Consider the following 20777-nt stretch of genomic DNA (forward strand, 5'->3'; position numbering starts at 1 on the left):
CCCAGTGGTGGGGCCCAAAATAAGAAAGAAATGGGTGGGAGAGAAATGGGATGAGAAGGAAGGTTAAAAATGAGACGAGAAAGAAAGGAAAGGAGACATGCAGAGTGCAGACACTTCAAGAGGGTTGGATAGGGGGCAAGGGGTGTATAGGGAGAGGATCATGGGGGCATTTTTAAATATGGTACAGTAGTTTTTAAAGGTATTGTTTAACTTTGTGAGCAGCCGATTTAAAAAAATTCTCTGCTCAAGATGAAACATGTGTACAAGTGCATATATTAGAACTAATAAACCCTGAAAACAACCATTATTGATAATGAAAAGCTAAAACTACAAGGCAAACCCCGATTTTGTAAATAAGACGCCTAAATAGTACACATAAGTGTATGGGATGAAATTAAGATGGTGTTTCCGGTCACTTTATATTTCAATTTTTGAAGCACTAAATAATTATTTTCGAACACAATTTTTTTTTCTGGGCTTCATTTTTTAAACATATCATAGACACAGGTGACAAGTGTGACCTTCTAGCTCAGATTTTTAAAAAATCAAACCAATGTTTAAACAATCACTTTAAGAGAGTGGGGGGACAGCAGAAAGCAGTTGAGATGGCTTAAAGCAAGATGAGGTGCAGAGCTACCAAGTCTCACGCATTGTGCGTGAGACTCACGCATTCAGGATCCGTCTCACGATCTCACGCATAGCACCCATTTTTCTCACGCATCGGGACCCGACAGAAAAAAAAGGAGAAAAAGTAGCATTATTCGCCAGATTATACGACTGGCCGACCGCCTTCGCGTCTAGCCAGGCACGCGAGACGAATCGAGAGTGCAGTCAGCGCACAGCTAGTACGTGATACGATGAATCGCGTGCGTGCATCGCATTTTTGAAGCCCATTTCTCATGTGCGCGCGCAACGCGCGCGCACATGAGAAATGTACGAGTGTAAGTACTGGCCGCGCGCGCACAGAGACGTCGAGTCATGAAAATCTCACGCATAACATTTTTTTGAACTTGGCATCTCTGGAGGTGGGGTAGACAAAGGAAGAGAGGAAGGTGGAGCAGGCATCATCAAGAAGAAGATTAAAAGGTACAGACCCTGATTGAAACTTTGATCAACAAGTAAGTCTCCATGCAAAGACTAGCACTGACAAAACTTGCTGTTGTAATTCAGGGCCTTCAGTACACAAGGCATGAGTAGGCTGCAATTCAGACCCTTTACTTGAGTGAAGGGTTTGCACAGCAGACTAGCTCAAAGCAAGGGTATATCAGACTAAAGAGGATTCAATTCCCAAAATACCCGTAGATTACAATCAATACACAAACTTTTTCAAGCCTCAAAATACGTTAAAATCATTTTCACTTTTCACACAGAGGGGAAAAGATGTTCAAGAAAAACAAAAACCTGGGATAAATCACAGCATCACAATAAAATGATCTTAGCCAGAGAAAGTGAGTGACTCACTGCACTTGGTCTTGAAAACTGTGATGAAAAATTGCTCACGTCTCGAAAAGAGCAACGACAGACATATTCAATGACAAGAATATTAAGATACAAAATACCTGACTATAATTTAAACTAAAGGAAATCAACTTACCAAAATGTTCTCATGCAGTCATCACATGCTGTATAAACTTGTTCTGTATTCAGAGAAAAAATAACAAGCCAACATATTAGAAAGAGTTTGTATCCCCACTAACAATTCACATGATAAAACATGTATCCTCACTAACAATGCACATGATTAAGTGATAGGAAACGCAAATTTTACTATTCATTCACTCACATACATGTATCTATGTATGATTAAGACAACTTTGGAAATTCCGAAGCATGTTTCTTTCCCACTGCAATCCATCCCACCCTCACTCTCCCTCTCCAACCTTCCCTTTTCTTTCTCTCACCCCCCCCCCCACTCTCTTCCTCTCTTTTCAAACACTCGGATACCTTTACATAATTAATTTCTCACAATTCCTGCCCTTTGATAGAATGCAGAGCATCGATTTCCATATCACAAACATTCCAGGGGATAGATTACAAGGTATTAAAACAGTTGGGTTCTAATGAGACACGAGGGTGTGGCTGTTAATTCAGGGCGGGGTTGCTCAAATGACGCTATAATTGAGACATGTGTTCGCCGCTCCGTTCTTCGAATTGCATAAAAAATTTGACTATCCTGTCTGTTGCATTCCCAAACAGTTTTATAATATGGGGAGTGTTTCACAAAGATTTAGGTATGACTTAAGTCACAATGCAATGCATGCACAAACATGATATGGAACGCACGATCTTATTGATAGACATGCAGAAGTGCGCGTCCTAATCACACGATTTGACCAATGCTGTCAAGCCTTTCATACCATACGCAACTTGGTATTTAAGTGCAACTCTAAGTCATACTTAAATCTTTGTGAAACACCCCCCAGGTTTGTTATGATCTTGAGATTCCCAGACAATCAACACATTCAGTACAGAATCGGTTTCCTCCCATTCTAAGTGATATCATTACAGGTCAATAAAACCCTGAAAACAAGTAATTCAATATTCACTTGATATAAATCATGTATTCAAGAACAATAAAAGAATAATAAATTATTTTCAATTTAATTAAATTGCAGTTCCTTTGTTACAAGTTGGATACATGAAATAGTTTGAAGACTGATACATCTAATACGTGTTACAAGAGACCATAATTATTTAATTATTGCATTTTCTTTTTTCTAAATCAACAATCAACATTATGCAATGGGGATGGGATTCCACTTAAATAAAATATTTATCTAAATAGTTTGATGCAATAACAAAACACTGGTACAATAGAACTCAAATATTCCCTTTAATTTTCAGAGATTATATGGCAGGTTCCTATTGGGCTGTGCAGTATACACAATCAATATGTATTTAAAGATAGATGCCAGTTTTGGTGACAATTTAAAAATAAGTTTGTAAAGATTCCAATGAAATGACCACCGAAGTGACTGTTTGCATGTATGAATAAAACTATGTGCCAAAGGATTCTGGAAAAAAATTGTAATTGCTGAGAAATTAGCAAATTAGCAAATAAGCACGGGATTCGGGTCAAGTGTCGGGCCAACATTCAAAGCAATAATAATACACTGTCCCACGTGCCCTAATCTGTGTTTGTGATCTTCAGTGTTGAACACTTTTCAGCGTAGATTTCAAGATTTCGCTAAGTCCAGTTTATGAACTGTAACAGATCTACATGTACATGTAGATCCTTGATGATATAGCGACAATTAAGCCTGGTTTTACTGACTTTCTCGTGAAATCAGTATTTACTGCAACTACTTTCATTTATCTTTAATGAAGTGTGAAGGAAATTTCATGATAAAACTTCTGTATGTGTCATGTATGCATGAAGACAGTACTACTTTATATTCATTAAACAATCAATTTAAGGATTCAGTTTCTTGAAAGCAGTTTAAAATTTTAGAAAAACTACATCAAGTATTACAGTTAATCTTGAGAACTATTCCAATTTCAGCCAGTTAGCAACTCATAGTCTTAGTTCAAAAGGAAATATGTCTGCACAATAAAGCACTACAAGATCACTATGTACAGTAAAACAAAAAAAAAACAGGGCAAGTATGCACTTTATTGAGTTTACACAACACTCGTTTCTTGCTGTTCTTTGATAGCGGCTTATTCTAAATCAGGTTTTCACTTCATTTTCACCAATGATATTTTTTCTCCAATATATGTAGGGGAAGGCGGGGTAAGTTGTGACACTTTTTGCATTTTGTATGTTAGAATTGATATGACTAATAAGTAACTTGGCTTTAAATTTGATTCTTGGGAAATATTTTTTCACCTACATGTTTGTATAACTTTCTACCCCCACACTTAAATTCATTGTGACCTTTGAAAAAAAATGATGTCAAATGGCTCAACTTGCCCCGCCACAAAAACTATGTACAAAATGTATGCGGGAAGAAGCATCATGTCAATTTTTTATTTCAAGTCTTTTCACTTGCTAATTCTCTATAAATACTTGCATCCTCTAAAAGTAAAAGAACTGTGTCATGTGAATTTACACCTTTCTGCCTGCCTATAAATGGCTTTTCAATGTTTTTTTAATTTTTCATTCTTATTACCATAAAAATTACCATGGCTCAACTTGCCCCATGTTGGCTGGCTCAAAGTACCCCAGTCCGAACTTAATGCGATATTTTCACATCCACACATATTGTTATGCATCCATCATTTAAAAGACTATGACAAGAATGAAGACTGGACTAAAAATATTGTTCTTATTTCTTTATTATATTTAAAGACGTGTGGGTAAAAAGCACTCCTCCATTTTACACCCTCTTTTACTTTTTGGGCCGAAATTTGTATTTTCCGTCTAAAAAGTACTTTTTATTTCAAAGTCTAAAACAATATAGTTGGGTAAAGGGTTATGCAATGGGTCATCAATACATGACACCACCACAATGTCTGACTCATTAGGTGGTTTCAGACCGCCTCGAAGTTCGCCAGTTCCAGGTATTCTCTGATCGGGAAATTTACCCCGATCAGAAAATACCAGGTATTTTGGTAATGTGAAAGCAAACTACGCGTAATTTCCCCGAAAGAAAATACCCGCTAAATAGTAGGTACTTGGCGAAATTACGAGAACTTTTGTGGGGATTTTTCCAAGGTCGCAGGTATTTTGGCGATGTGAAAGCAAATTACGGGAACTTTTAGCCCAGCGTGTCGTTGGGCGCAGTGGCGTGGGTGGCTGCTGGGCTAGTGATTTTGAATTCGCGCCTTGCCTGCTTATCAGACCATACTGCGCATGCTCGTAACTTCGGGAACTTATCCCGAAGGATGTGTTTCGGGGCGGTGTGAATGCAGGATTAACGGGTATTTTTTAGCCTTAAAAAGTTCTCGTAATTTAACGGGGATTCTTGTGATCGAGGCGATTTGAAACCGCCTATTCATTGTTGGCCTGGGGTGGTGGCTCAACTTGCCCCTACATGTATGCTCAACTTAACCCGCCTTCCCCAATATATTCTATAATCTCCAGACTTATGCACTTTATTGGAATACATGTACATATACATGTAATGCATACATTAATATTGGAATAACTTGATATTTTGAAGTCCCTCACCAAAAAAAAAGCGATTATAAGAGGCATTACCAGCATTTCTTCAAGAGTGATCAACTCTGTTACTTTTTATGCTGTCAGGAATCAGGATAGACTATTGTCATCTATTTTATTTTTTTTATTTCAAGAAGCATATTAATATTCATATGGTAATGAAGAACCTTGCTGTATTCATACTTTAAAAACTACATGACTAAGATTTGTATCTAAAAAAATACATTTAATGTATTTTTATTTTTTTTTACAAATTTTAATACTGATGCTCCATGTTGAGTCAACTTAAAAACGTGCTCATTCTTTTATTTATCTTTTATTCAATTAAAGACGATCATGACCATAAATCCTGATCTCATAGTAACCGACATTGAACTTTGAAAAAAAAAATGCAAGTTAAATACTGTTTTTATAATGAAAAACAATTTTAACCACTCCTTATTGAAGGTGCTCAATGTAATCTTTGAATTCTGCATTCCTTGTGTTTATCACATGACCTCCAAGTCAGTCAGGTGACAGATTAAAAAAAATACTAACTCTCAGTCCTTGAAAAGGTTACTTTTGGACAAGAACACGACCTATGGTCAATGACCTGACCTATATAATCTAGTCAACAATGACCTCATACATTTCTATTTTGAAAACGTGAATGGGGCAAGTTCTTTGGTACCCTCCCCTCTCTCTGTCTCTCTCATTTCTGTACATTGTAACTCTCTCCCTATTTTCTCCCTTCCTTCTTTCTAACTTTTTCAAAGTCTAAATTTTGTACCAATTTTATAACATCCATTAAACAAAACATTTCAATATGAATCAAATTGATATTGGGAGTTATAACAATCATATCCACAAATAAATTTGATGATAGTTGCATAACAGTACATGTACATACATAGGAAAAATGAATTAATTACACAACTTTGCCAATGGGCTTTTAGTTTTAAATACCCAGTAGGTGAAAACATGGACCATATTAAATGGCCAAGACCACATATTATGGTCAGGTACTATATAAGAAAGAAACTAGTTTTCTTAATGATTTATCTCAACATTCATGTCTGATGTATTTGTTCATTACATCCAAAGGAATGGATGGCAACACCAAGAAAAGATACATGTACAGTACATGTAGCTCAGACAGACATCAATTCTAATTTTAACTACACTGTCCATCTCCCTCTCTCTCCTTTTTTTCATTTCCTTTTCCTTCTTTTCCTTTCCTTCTCTATAATAACACTGGGCAGGAATCTTTCCTGGGTTGGGAAGTAGGGTGTGAGGCCAATGCCACTAAAAATTTACATACAATCACCAACCATCCCTCTGCGTTTTGGCGGTGGTTTGGACTTCTGCAGATTTTACTCCTCAATGACTAATATAAATGTCTAACCACAATAGGTTGAGCCCACAGATTAAGATTCCTACAAATTTCTATTCAAGATGTCCTTAAAAAAGTGGTAGGCCTACATGTATATACCAAACATTTGAGGCTTCAAATTTAGCGAGCAAGAAAGAGAGAGAGTACAAGAAAAAATGAAAGAGAGATATAGGAAGAGCGCTCTTGGAAGATGATCAAAGAATGAAGAACCAAAATATTTAGGCCCATCTCTTCCCTGAAGCGTGTACATGTAGTCATTCATACAGATCAGAATCCCTTCAAAGCAAGGTCATATGATCTGTATTCCTACATCATACAACACCCCCCCCCCCCCCTTCCTCCCCTGCAGTGCTGATCTTGTGATCTAATTTGAGTTTCTCTTGGAAAAACCAGCATGTATACCATGATGACATGGGACTGTTTCTTAGATATATGTTGATGATCATACCAAAACCACTGGTGAAATAAGTGCTTGATCATATCACGAAGCTAGCTCCATGATTTTATCATACACATACTGTCAAACTTTGATAGCCAATGGGTACATCATACGTGACATATGATAGGCCCTATATTTTTAGACCTATACTAGTGACCATATGAGATTGTAATCTATGAAATTGTGAAAATATAGGCCAAGCAATTCCTTTTTTAATAATAATATATTAACAGGAGAACATACAAAGATAACATGAAGTATACATAATATTTCAAATTCTTCACAATATCAGGATGACTCCAGTTACAATTTTATACATTCCACAAATCATTAGTGTAAATAATGTTCGAATATAATGTAAATATACTACAAAAACATTTTAAGTGAAAAGTTAGAGTAAAATGAGCAGGTATGTAAAACAAGATTTGTAATATTCCAGGGGAGTAAAGATCATCCTGAACATAGCTGTTGGTCTATACTGTATTAAATGCCACACAACAAAATATATCACTTCATTTAATACATAAAATGATACATCATGAGAATTTAATTCAGTATACAAATTTTATTACAAAGATAACATAAAGACCTATGTACTGACTATATTATAATATGATTTGAGAGACAGGCATGACAGAATTAAATTAAATTTAGAAATTATGTTCATTTCCAAGGGTGAACATTCCCAACGTTTTATCTATAATTATTGGCAAACTCCTTCATTCATGGTTAAAACATGACACAGGGTCTAGAATCACAAATTAACCAATTTATGTTCGATTCGACTCAATACACTCACATACAAGAGAACGGGGAATTTCTATACAGCAAGCATACTGATTCCATTATATCGCAGCCGTTGTATACAATAAAGGGCTGCGGCCGCACCCGATTCTCGCTATGCATACGCCCTACACATCGTGCGGTGTGTGTATGTATGTTGCGTTATATATATTCAGACTGGCATAATAACACGGGCAAGGCTTGGGTTGGGCACGTACGGCGAAGGGCTTGGCATGCAAGGGGCCTTCACCATCACATAACCTAAAATGAGACTATTACTAAATTCAGATAAAACAGCACAGAAAACTCACCATCTTCGTTGCATTTGGAGTAAGCACAGTACTTATTTTTCCCAATGACGTCTGCCCCCTGGTCTCGCCTCTTTTCTTCTGCCGGGAGAATTGGGCGTAGTTTTTTCAACGAGGCTTCCACGGAGCTTGAAGGTACGCACTCCATGATTGTAGATTCTTCGAGGGTGATATATTCGCATTGCATTGCAGGCTTTTCGCGTTTGACAGTCGCCCACAATAATAATTGCCACACCCTCTTTCAGCATCCGGGTTCTTGAGTAGAGGGAACCTCCCCGAGGTCAATCGGCATTCATATCACCGCACCCTTTCAAAAGAGGGGAGGCCTGGGGCCTGGGTTTGCATTATGATTAAGGCAAACCTTTGTTTTCAAAGGAAATATGTTCACTCATTGACCAATTTATTTATTTTATAGGCCTATATGCAAAATACCAATTGTAAAGGAATTTCGAGGGTAGTGTGGGGTGGGGCACAGGTTTGGGGCGCCGTACGTGGTCAAGCCCCCGGGTGCCATGTCTTTGCCCAAGTCAAGACACAGTCATGAACCCGGGTACATAAATATATTTCAAGCAAACACTTATGCTATCAAGATCAACCAGATGAAAACAATTAAGGAAGCTAAAAAAAGAGACATGTTTGCTCATTTAACACATTACTATAGCTGCATTTTTCAAAATGGTAGGCCCCATATTTTTTTGTCAGAGGCGGAGATGTGCAAAATAATGTTTTAATCACAAGAACTGCACTGAAGGGAAATGATGATAATTATGTCATCTCCACATTCTCGCTTTCAATGCCCCTATAGTCCAGTACCCCTTCATGCCCCCTCCCCTCCCCACCCCCTCTCCCCCTACCCCCCCCCCCCCCCCTCCCCCTCTCCCTCTCTCTCTCTACAACGACAATCATTTTTAATGATTTTTTTTTCGACATTAGAAAGGTCAAGAGGTATCGTCCACAAACCCCGGCCCTTTGCACTTGACATTTAACGGTGTTTTTTAATGTCCATACTACCGATGAGTGGCCTTTCTATGTTATCATCCACGCTTTGTTTTTTTATTTACCTTAAAAAGAATGTCGAAAAATAAATTGATGATTTGGCACTTTTTTTTTCTTTTTTACAAATAATCAAATTTTGTCGGATAATTAAAGCATGGAAGGGAGAAGTTGATTGCGTCAAAACAGTATATAATTACATATAAAGTCAAAGTAATCTTTTCTTTCTTCTTTTTCGCAAATTCCCATTCGTGTTTCTTTCTCTGATCATGCTATTATATAATACCGAAATTGCTCTGGTCTTATGATGGGCTGCTTTTATACTGTGCCCTCTGCTTTACCAAATTAATGGTAGGCCTATATACCTCTATACACTGGCGTACCTATAGGATTTTCCAAAAGGGGGGTACATCTGTTTTTAGAGGATATTTCGTCTGAGAAAAAGATTTGACAAGCAAAAAAAAACGGGGGGGGGAGTCTTCAACCCCAAAAAAGGATTTCTTACCAGAAAAAAAATGACAGGCAAAAAAAAATTGGCTTTTCATAGGGGGTGGCACGTCCCCTGGATCAGTTGTGACTCGTCAGGGGGGCAGGGATACGTCCACTGCATGCATGAGTTGTGACTCGTCAGTTGTGCCCCCCCCCCCCCTAGGTACGCTATATCATTAGGCAAAAAGTACGAAGTTGGCTACTGCTGTCCTTACTGAAAAAAGAAACGAAAATAAAATATGTTTTATCTCTTCGCATGAGCAGAAACGAGCATACACGACAGGCGAAGGGCGGGGGCACATACACCCGACCTCGCCCATGAAATTCTGGATACGCCACAGATAAGAATCAGCCGAGTTGTATGTTGGGAAGTCGGATATGGCGGGTCATGCTGTAATCAATGTTCACCGGAACATAGCATACAGGGTGTAAAGGCTAAGGGGCGTTGTCTCATCAATATGGACGGATCGTGTGATAATATAAACTGAGGGCGTGATTCGTGGTACACAGTGCTCTAAGGTAACGAATCTTTCCCCTGGGAGAGGGGGGGGGGGGCGATTACGGACTCAAAACTTGAGAGGCAAAAAAACGAAGTGTCCGAGCTGGTCATACCATTTTATTTCATTTCAAAAGTTGAAATTGAGCATGTTGAAGGATCTGGGGGTGGGTAATTTGAAATAAAAGGAATATCGTTTTAATGAGAAATGGGGGCCATTGTATGCCCCCATGGGTCTGCCCTGTATCCTCCAATCTTGTATAGGGAAAACAATGGGAGAATATTAACCGAATATTAATCACTAAGATTAATGAATTGTTGTTCCTAAGAGGTTCGTCATGGGAATGACTTGGTTGTAAATTTCTGATCGTTTATACCTGAATTACGCATCTTGCCATATAGGTCTTATTAAGGGGCGTTTCCTCTACACAGGATTTATTGCTGTTTTTTTCTAACAGCAGAACGACCAAACATACCAAAAGAAAGTTCGAGCGCATGAAGGCAATAAGGCAAACTCCCCCTCACCCCAAGCGCATTATGTATGCGTGTAAGGTCTTCATTAGTAATACCTCAATAATTTAGGAGATATTTAACAGGAAAATAATGGTTACTTTGACAAAATTACTGGAAAGATGACTTTGAATTTTCAAAATTATTACTCGATCAATAAGTTAATTATGTAAGTAATCGATGAAGGATATAGAAAACAAACCGATCCTGATCTATATTCTCACTCATGCCGAAAGAGAACTAAGTTATAGGGCGGCAGCCTTTCCTTTTCTCTCTATTTTCTTCTTGGTCGTGAAAAAGCCCCCCCCCCCCATCTGTATAAGCCACTGGAATAGCCCATGCGCCATTTGTCTTATTCTTTTGACTAATTATTCCATGTAGAACATGGTCATTTTTGCTGAATAGTGACACATGATTTTGTTATCGGAATACTGCGCCACGATTCACCATGAGAAGCAAGGGAGGCTATATATGAATAGACCAATTCAGTTTGAGTGCTCTTTTTAAGATAATTTGTTTTAACTGGGTGGGGGGGGGGGGCTTCAAGTTAATATGCCTAACAAAATATGCATTGGCATATATAGCAACACACCTGGCTCATTGCATATCTACTTTTGTTGGCGGCTATAAGTGAAAGAGCTCAGGAGGGGGCCCGTTTCATAAAGGACATGCAACTGTGGTGACTTTACATAATGGCAACTACCATGGTAACATGGCTCAGCAGCCAATCAGAATCAAGGTTATCATGGTAATTGCCATAATGGCAAAGTTACAACAGTTTCAAGTCCTTTGTGAAACGGTCCCCAGAGTCGAATTCATCCAGGGGCTCCAAATGCCCTCGGTGAAGGTCAAGGGTGGGGCCTTCCAAAGTGTTGAATAATAATTATGAGGCGTTTTAATTGGTCGAGAGTGATAAAGTTCATGTAAAGAAATTAATCTAAACTCAACGCTGTTTGTGGAAGAAATGCGATATTTTCATTCATTTCTTTTTTCATATGGGTTTGCATTTGCCACCATTGAAGGCTTGTGCTACAAGTTTCTCACTGGCCACCAACTGAAAGCAAATCCATAGCCAAGAAGAGAAATAAAATTTCCTTACACTTTTTTTTATTAAAAATAAAGGAAATTTTAGTTCTAACCCTGATACGCAGATTGCATGCATGTAGTTCGTCTAATTCTTTTGAAGAGTCTTACTTCGATTTTTTTTACAAGTCACATGACTAGCAGCATGTATATCAATTAGCCTACATAGCAACTGTAATTTATAGACTATTGTTGTTGTTTTTTTTGTTACGATAACCTGATCTTTCTTTTTTTACCTATGTACCTATGTGGCTTTTTGACTCCGCCGGCGGCTGGGGCACTCTTCCTGGCCGCCTTGGTTACGATTTGTTACGATAACCTGATTTCTTCTAAATATTGTAATTTTATCGTGATTTGATTTTCATGATTCAATAAAACATGCAAATAATAAGACTTATATGATGCTTCAACATAATACTACAACATTTATCTTCTGACTGTCATAATAACTAACAAATAAACTTTCCTCATACTTCTGAAGGAAATAACGCATCTTCTTTTTTTTGGGGGGGGGGTGGCGTTAGCGTATTGACTTTTGCGATTTCATTACCCTTGTGTCTGTCACTGGCGTACAGACGGGCGAGGGCTCAAAAAAAAGGTTTCACGACCAAGAAAAAAAAGGTTACACTTCGTAATTCCGAAGGTTCGGATAGTTCCGAAACACGTTAATTGCCCACACCTCGATGTTCGTTAATCCGAAAACGAAAAGGGGTGATTTAATCCGAATATTTGAGGCGTTATTCTGAAGGTTCATTAATCCGAAAACAAAAAGGGTTCGTTATTTCGAAGGTTTGTAAGTTAAAAAACGAAATAAGGTTCGCTATTCCAGAAGTTCGTTATTCCGAAAACGAAATAAGTTTTCTTATTCCGATGGCTCGGTAATCCGAAAACGAAATATGGTTCGTTAATCCGAAAATGAAATAAGGTTCGTTGGTCCGAAAAATGGAATAATTTGTGGCGATGCCGGGGAAACCGGAAGGGCAAGCGTGGTGGAGGGGAGGGGTTGCTGTTCAATATTTATTGTTAGGAGGATGGGAAGGCAGGGGTGCGGCGTTTGGGGGGGGGCAAAGCCCCAAAAGGGCCCTTGTATGTCAAAATGGGATTTTGGTGATATTTTCATCATGATGTTATCATTTTCATTCGTTTATTTCCATTTTCAACAATTACAGTTTCTTCTGTACATGTTGACATATATAAATAACAAAACATATTTCAAATATTCCTGTACAGAAAATTATATTCAAGATTATTACACTAAATCAGGTTGGAAATGGAGGAGGCTGCTAAAAAGTGGAGCTTGTAGAGTGCAGCCTCCTAATAAATATTCTGGCAGTTGCGTAAAGTCGTCGTGTGTTTTTAGTAATCAAGTTGAGCAAAGCCTTTTTGAAGTGATTTTTTAATTATTGTTTTAAAAGATATATTATAATTATAGATTTTTTACGCGGTTTGGAAAAATGTTCAAATCTGAAGTTCTAAAGCTCACTTTTTGGTCAATTATGAGGCTATTTAGGTCCTACTGTCAAAAGGGCATCCTCGCGAGATATTGTGCTAATCGCAAGCTCAAACTTTTTTACATTTCAATAAGAAATGAAAATCTAACATACCGAGTAGTAGATTGTGATCATGAAAAAGATGTGTATCTAACTAAAAGAATGAACGCTAGCGCGGAGCGCGAGCTGGAATTTTTTATATACTGACCAGAACTGAACCTATTAAGGACGACATTCAGTGACTCATAAATATAATACATGTCTTGAGTAACCCAATAGAATAATGCGAGCACAAAGCGCGAGCTGAAAATGTATGATATTCCTACCGGAAAACTGGATATTCTATAAGCATTTTTACAACCAGAAACAGGGTGAGAACCTTACTACAAATTAACTTAGGCGAGCTCAAAGCGCGAGCCAAAAAAAAATGATTTTCTAACCTGATATAATTATGTATTATGTTGTACTTCAAAAATGGTATTTGATTTCGAAAAAGGGCACATTTCATTTTGAAAAAGAGGTATTTTTTCCTGAGACGATTAAAAAAAAACATAATCAACAGAAGCTGTTATAAATGACACGCTCTTCCCTATAATCATCTGTATGTTATTCATATTGTGACCAACATACAGTCCCCAATATTTTTAATCCATTCGCTAATGCAGCAATTGCTCAGAGAAAATCATAATCAAGAGTGCTTGATCCACGCGCCCATTCTTGATGCAATACATGCTTTGACCACAACAAACACATGTATCATCTTCCGTTGATTATTGCATAAAACCTTCTTCTTTTTTTAAATTACAACGCCGTTCGTTACTGAAATAAATTATTCTAATATCGTTTTCGGACAAACGAACCTTCAGATCAATAACGTTCCTTATTGCGTCCACGGACTAAGGAACCTTCGGATTACCGAACATTATTTCATTTCGCGTACACGAACCTTCGGAATTACGAACATTCGGAATATTCAAACCGTTGGAATAACGAACCTTCGGAATTACGAATGTAACCCAAAAAGAAAAGGAGAAAAGAGAGAAAGGGGGAAATAATGAAATAAAAAAAATAATTTCTGAGTAGTACGTCAAAAAATTTGATCGATCGCTTTGCTATCTCGCAGCTTTATAGAGTTTTGTTCCATACGCCATCTCAAAATTGTCGGCTCATTACCCAAGTGGTGTCTGCTCTCCCAAAAATGTAACTCAATCTGAATATACGATTAAACTGGGTAACAATTGGTAGGCCAACTGATTAAACGGGGCGTGAACGCAACTACATTGAGTTGGAATCCACAAACATCAATAATTGATTTTCTGAAATGAAAAATAATTTCAAGTTGATTTGCTCTGATTTATACGGCCCATCTACTCCTCCCCAAAAGGTAATTTGTATTCATGTCACAGTTGTATTGGAAAACAACATTTTCCTCTCCACGCTATGCACGTATATAGTAGCAATAACGTAAGTTAATTCCTATAGGATTTACTGAGTTTGCTTTTTTTTAAGTCTTTTTGAATACAAAATAGAAGTGCACCAAACACACACATGATAAACGAGGTCGTGAATATTTGAAAATTCCCCCGGTACGCCACATAATACTATATATGCCACCTTAAATTCCTTAATTTCTATACCTATTATATCACTGCCGCATGACGTACAATATTTTCCCCTTTGTCTATTTTTTATATAACAGAAATTACTGCATTGCATGATTGTAATCATGACAGTCAGTATTTTTCAACACATTACGCGAATTACAAACACTTTAAGTTTCAATTTATGAAAATATGTTAATAGAAACCCGCAATTTGAAACGGGCAGCACACCCACATCCACTGCATGCATAGCGGAATGGAGGAATAGGAAAACACAATACAATTGTTAAATTTTATCATCAGGGTCTTCAAGGGAAATAACAAGTTTATCACTCAGATTCCTGTGTCTCTAATGGCTTAATCTGGTCTGATCAAGTTAACAAATTCAGCCTGGCGGATCAGGATTTAACAGAAAGCAAATCAAACCAGATCACAGAGCCGGGGCCCTGCCCCTACCCCCCCCCCCCCGAGAATAAGAAAATTGATATCATCAACAGAAAAGCGGGGAAGTAAAGTGACTTCTCTGAGAAAGTGTGCAATTCTTTTGCCCCGATGTTGGCGTCGGTGGGTATGATTGGAGCGATTAACAATTTTCTTTGTTGTCTCCCCCCAAAAAGAAAAATCACCGAGAAAGTTGCAAATGCCGTGACCACTAATCTTCTTTTGGAGGGCTTGTCAGAATTCTTAAAGAAAGAGTAGGTCCCGCTTTGGACCCATCTCCTTGGGAAACCTGAATCCACCAATGAAATCTTCGGCAGTCGGAACCTATATCATCGAATCAATTACTGCATTGTATTGTTATTTATTTATTTATTTATTCATGTATTTATTCTTATTACTTTTTTGAGGGGGGGGGGGCTCTTGAAAAATACGGTATATACACCCCCCAAAAAAAATGCATCATGACGCCCTTGACACCCCTCACTCGTGAGTTCTGGTCGGTTTATTTATTTTTTTGATTGAAAATATAAAATTAGTATCTACCATCTCCTACCCCATTCTAAAAATCGATTGAAATCCTTATACTCTCTTCATATTGAAATGGTTTTGATTTCAGCGTTACGATAGCTTCACTTTTAAAGGATGAAAAGAAATTGTGATTATATTCATCAATATAAAAGATTGATCCCTTTATATTTATTTGAATGCCATTCACAAGGCGAGCATCATGCATAACCGAAAACTTCAACACTGAAGTAAACATGATTCCCATTCGCTCCCCTCGATTCTTGAGTAAACAGGTAATATAAATGAAATGAATTTTACATCAATTGTCGATAAATTGTATTGCTATTTGTAGGTATCATGTTTTATAACAATTGATTTCATGAAAAAAGTAGAGTGCTCATTTTAAGAATACAAATATTATACTCGTCTGAATTATATTATAAACCTCTTTTTTACAAGTACTGTAGGTATGTGTAAATTTCATTAGCCGATCAAAATAAAAACAAAGCATGTACGGCTGATACAATAAATTGACGGAAAGTTGCAGTTACCATTAATCGATTATTATTATGGCCTTCCTGTTTAAGATTGATTTTATGCCATGGAATCCAGCCAGGACATCGAAAATTTGCTCTGTCGCAAAATCTATATAGAGAGGATAAACCATAGAGATGTATACTAATTAGTATATATCTCTATGGGATAAACTCAGTCAGAAACGAAATTCATCCAATAATATTCCTCTACACCAACGATAGATGGCGTTGTATATCCATCAGGCTTTTCCATTCTAATTATTATTTTAAAAAAAATCTTATTTTATTAAAATTAAAAAAAAATCTAATAATAAAATATTATTCAAAACAAAAATAATCCTCTACCTCTCTTTTCCCCTCGTGTATCTGTTTTTCCACACCTTCTTTTCTCTATAACGTCGTAGTTTTTCATCTAGAGGATTGATGGGCCAAGACTTGGGAGGGGGTTGTAGAACAGAAAGAGAAGATTATGAAGGGGCGGCGGAGGAGAGGTGGTGTCAATATTTCAGGAGGGGAATCGGTAAATTTGCAACAAAACAAGGCGAGAAGGGGTATATAGAGGAAATGGGTGACAATGTGAAGAAAGAAATAACAAAGGGCAAAATTATGGGGAAAGGTTTGATGGAAAAAGCAGACAAAAGAAAAACAAAATGTTTTCTTTTTCCTCGCTCACCGCCCTCCCTTGTTTTCATTTACTTACAGGATGGATTGAGAAGTGGACAAATTTGGAAAACCTGGAAAATATATTATTAAGATAACTTCATTGAGCCAAAGAGTGATTAGTGGTTTTACGTGGTCTTAAAAGTCAAGTGAATCTAGCAAGCAAAGTGAAATTACGGTCAGTGGGTGGTATAGCGAGGTAGGCCCGTGCGCAAGCGAAGACCTTTCCCTCTTTTGGCTTTCTGTTCTGAAAAAAAATCCCCTTTTTAAAATCCTAAACTCGCCCCTGAAGAGTAGTCATGATTTCAGACATCAAACGCATTACATAACCAGAGAGATGGCCGACCGACCATTATTACGAAAAATGGGTACTGTCTTTGGATTGTTCGCTCGCTAATATGACATAGTAACTTTTTTAATAAGTAACCACAAAGTTGAATGGAGCAATCAAAATTATTGATCGATTGAATATCATTTTCTTGCGTGTGTTCATGTCTAGATCTATAGAGATTAGTAGCTATTTGAATGGAAAACCCTATACCCCCTCGTTGCATTATATTATAGTATACCCACTGGCGGTTCCAGGGGGGGGGGGCACATCCGGCGCGTGCCCCTCCTCTTTGGGGAAGAATAATCAAAATTTGTAATATAAATATGCCATTCTAGCACAAGTGTGCCACCCCCCCCCCCCTTGAAAGCGAGGACTTTTTTGCTTGTCAAGTTTTCCGTGAACGAAATGACCTTAAATTTTATTAAATTTTGGGTGAAAACTTTTTTTTTTTGCTTGTCAAATTTTCCTCGAGAAAATGTGCCCTCCCTTTTGGAAAATCCTGGATCCGCCCCTGAGTATACCAGTCACCCCCACACTTTTCACCTTCTCTGATGGAAGGTAAAAAGTGTATATGTAAGGGAGAAGCAGGGACACGAGTCTAAAAAAAAGTTACAATATTGTTTGCAACACCAGTCTCACCCCCATCCATAAAGGCCAACATGTGATATCCAATGAATGTCTTGAAATGATTATTCTAAGCTTCAGAGAAACTATTAACCAGTGTTTTGTTTTAACAAAATCCGAGGGTATTTTGGTAGGTGATCTTTCCACTATATGATAACATAACGTTTGTTAAATACGAATATAATGCATGGTTTGATGGAAATATCCAAAATGTCTTGGTGAATATTGTGTTCGACAGAAATATAAATTTCAGTCGATTTATTAGTTAAAATCTATCAGAATTTTCGTTGATATTGACCATTGACTATTTACTCCGTTGGACTCAAATTCACCAACAGTAGACAAAAAATTGGTACTTTGACCAATCAATGTAAGAGTATTGCTAACAATATGATTCAATGCTAATTGCCCTGTTATTAAAAAATGGTTAAAGTTCCGTTTGAAAACTATCTCAATATTGTGTTTCCTTTTGCCTAAATAATTTCAATTGTAAAAATATTTCATATTTTATCGAATTCGATTCGATTTCAGTTAATCATTGAAAAAAAGCAGCAATCACCCGGTTTTATAACGACCAATAAAACGGTGCCATGCCAAAACATAAAGCGATCATAAGCCTTTTGCCTAAATAATTTCAATTGTAAAAATATTTCATATTTTATCGAATTCGATTCGATTTCAATTAATCATTGAAAAAAAAAGCAGCAATCACCCGGTTTTATAACGACCAATAAAACGGTGCCATGCCAAAACATAAAGCGACCATAAGCCTTAAAACCCCCAGAACATAGTGATTACTGATGACGCATGCAGTGTATGATTGAAACCCACCGTCATGCACATAATATATCTAATGACAGCTCTTGGGACCGTTTAATGAAATGACTGGTTTGATAATTTATCCGAAAATCCTTCTTTATCCGACAGAGTAACAGATACTCAGCTAATCAAAATAAAGGAAAGTTGTCAGATCTGACAACTTGTCGGACATACATGTAAATGTTGATGAAATGCTGCACTGATTTATCGCTATCATCAATACCAGTCTTTCACAACAATAGAGGGCTCACTACAGGAATGACAACATTTTTCAAATTGACCCTTTTCCAATTTCGCAACGATCGGAAAGTTGCGCAACATTTTGTACTTGGAAATGGGACAAAATTTTGTTCATGCCCGACTCAAATATACATATTACGTTGTCATAGATAATTAAAACAACACAAATGATCAGCAATATCAAGTTATATCAGCCTCATTTATATATTTCACAATCTATTACAAAGGTTTAAAAATATCAAGGTAAAGTGTTTTGAGTACTCTTGAAGATATTACATTTCAAAACATATAAGATAATATAAATATAACAATGATAAACACAGCATATACCCTTTATTTCATCAATACTAAACAAAAACAATACAAAGTTTTACTGATGCAAGAGGTTAAATTACAAATTATTTTCACATTATTCTGAATTACATTGTGACTAGGAAACTATTGCATAAAATAGACAGTTTCACTAACTCAGATTTTATATCAATACGGCATGAAATGCATCCACCGTTATTTTTAAATAAATATTTTTTTTCTTGCTACCAGGGAACCGACAAATAAAAAACACACACAATCAACTAATCTATACAAACAAAACAGACCTGAAGAAAAACATAAATTATGACTTTGTCAAAGATAAGTCTTGAAAGCTGGTGTGCTATAAGTAAACATTGCGTCACTGTTACCAAATTGAATAAACTAATATAATAATAACAACAACAACAATAACAATAAAATAATAATAATAATGATGATGTAATAATGATGATGATGATAATGATAATAATGATAATAATAATAACAATGATAATGAAAATAATGATAATAACAATAGTAATAAAAAAGCACATCATTCAATTATATCAATAGATAATCACTCTAATTTTCTTATTAGAGTAGGCAATACGTCCACGATGATAGGCAAATAATTAAATAGATATCAGACAAATCTGACTGGCTTACAAGAATATCTATCATACCCGTATGTCTAGCTATTGACATTTATATTCGTGGGGTCAGAAAATGAAGAATTATTCAGAATTTAAAGTACATGTACATTATATAAAATAGAATTCACCCTGAACCCTAAAGCACAAATGTCTTTTTCCTATTTATAATGTTTCCAGTTTGCTATAGTACTTGCTATACTTTTGCACAACGGAACCATATCCGATATACAAAGTTACTTAACTCTTTTCTTTCCTCAAAGTTTCCTGTGTAGGAATATTTCATGTCACTCTCCCCATGGGTTCAAGAATGTTTCGACTAATCTATTTATATATGAAGAGTTTAGTTGCAAAAGGGGTTAGGTCCCGGGGGGGCCACTTACATTGGCGAGTGGATACCATGCGTGACCAAAAAAACACGTAAAAAGGATGTCTTTTTCACGATAGGGCACGTTACGTACGTAACGTGATAAGGGTGTCAAAAACACAAAAATAATGAAAAAAGGGTATCTATTTCGCTAGGAAAATTACGTGGTTAGGGTCGAATTTGCGGGGATGATAAAACAAAATTAAAATGTTTTATAAAGGATGTCCTTTTTGCCCCAAAAAATTCGTGTTTAGAGTCCGATTTGCGCGAGGTGTAGAAGGTGGGGTCGTACTAAACCAAATAAGGTAAAGCTGACGACCGGAGGACCCGTAACAATAAAACATTCCTGTACTTGTTTAGGGGTTCATTTCAGGGAATATTTGCCAAGAGTATCGTTTTGTTTCCAATGACTTGTTAAGGGTGGGGTTTCACACGCCAATACTTGTTAAGGGGTGCATTTTCAGAATATGAAAATTACGTGTTTAGGGTGCTTTTCGAGACCCCGTGGTCGCGCATGGTATCCACTCGTGAATGGAAGTGGCCCCCCGGGGGTTAGGTCCACTTTGGACCATTCCGAGAAAAAACATTTTTTATTTTCACTTACTGCAAGATTCTTATGAGAAACTAAATTGTCATGATG

General features: G+C 37.0%; 1 protein-coding gene across 1 annotated transcript in view; it reads right to left on the reverse strand.

Annotated features, from left to right (window-relative positions):
- LOC121413389 (Krueppel-like factor 12) overlaps positions 1–8209 on the reverse strand; it is a 46966-nt gene extending 38757 nt beyond the window's left edge. The window contains exons 1-2 of the mRNA XM_041606189.1: positions 8010–8209; positions 1595–1637 (exon numbers count right to left, since the gene is read on the reverse strand). Of these exons, the coding sequence (XP_041462123.1) occupies positions 1595–1637; positions 8010–8193 (227 nt within the window). The 5' untranslated portion in view covers positions 8194–8209. The remainder of the gene's footprint in view (positions 1–1594; positions 1638–8009) is intronic.
- Positions 8210–20777: the final 12568 nt, after the last annotated feature.

This window comes from Lytechinus variegatus, chromosome 1, assembly GCF_018143015.1.
Source record: "Lytechinus variegatus isolate NC3 chromosome 1, Lvar_3.0, whole genome shotgun sequence".
Lineage (NCBI taxonomy): Eukaryota > Metazoa > Echinodermata > Echinoidea > Temnopleuroida > Toxopneustidae > Lytechinus > Lytechinus variegatus.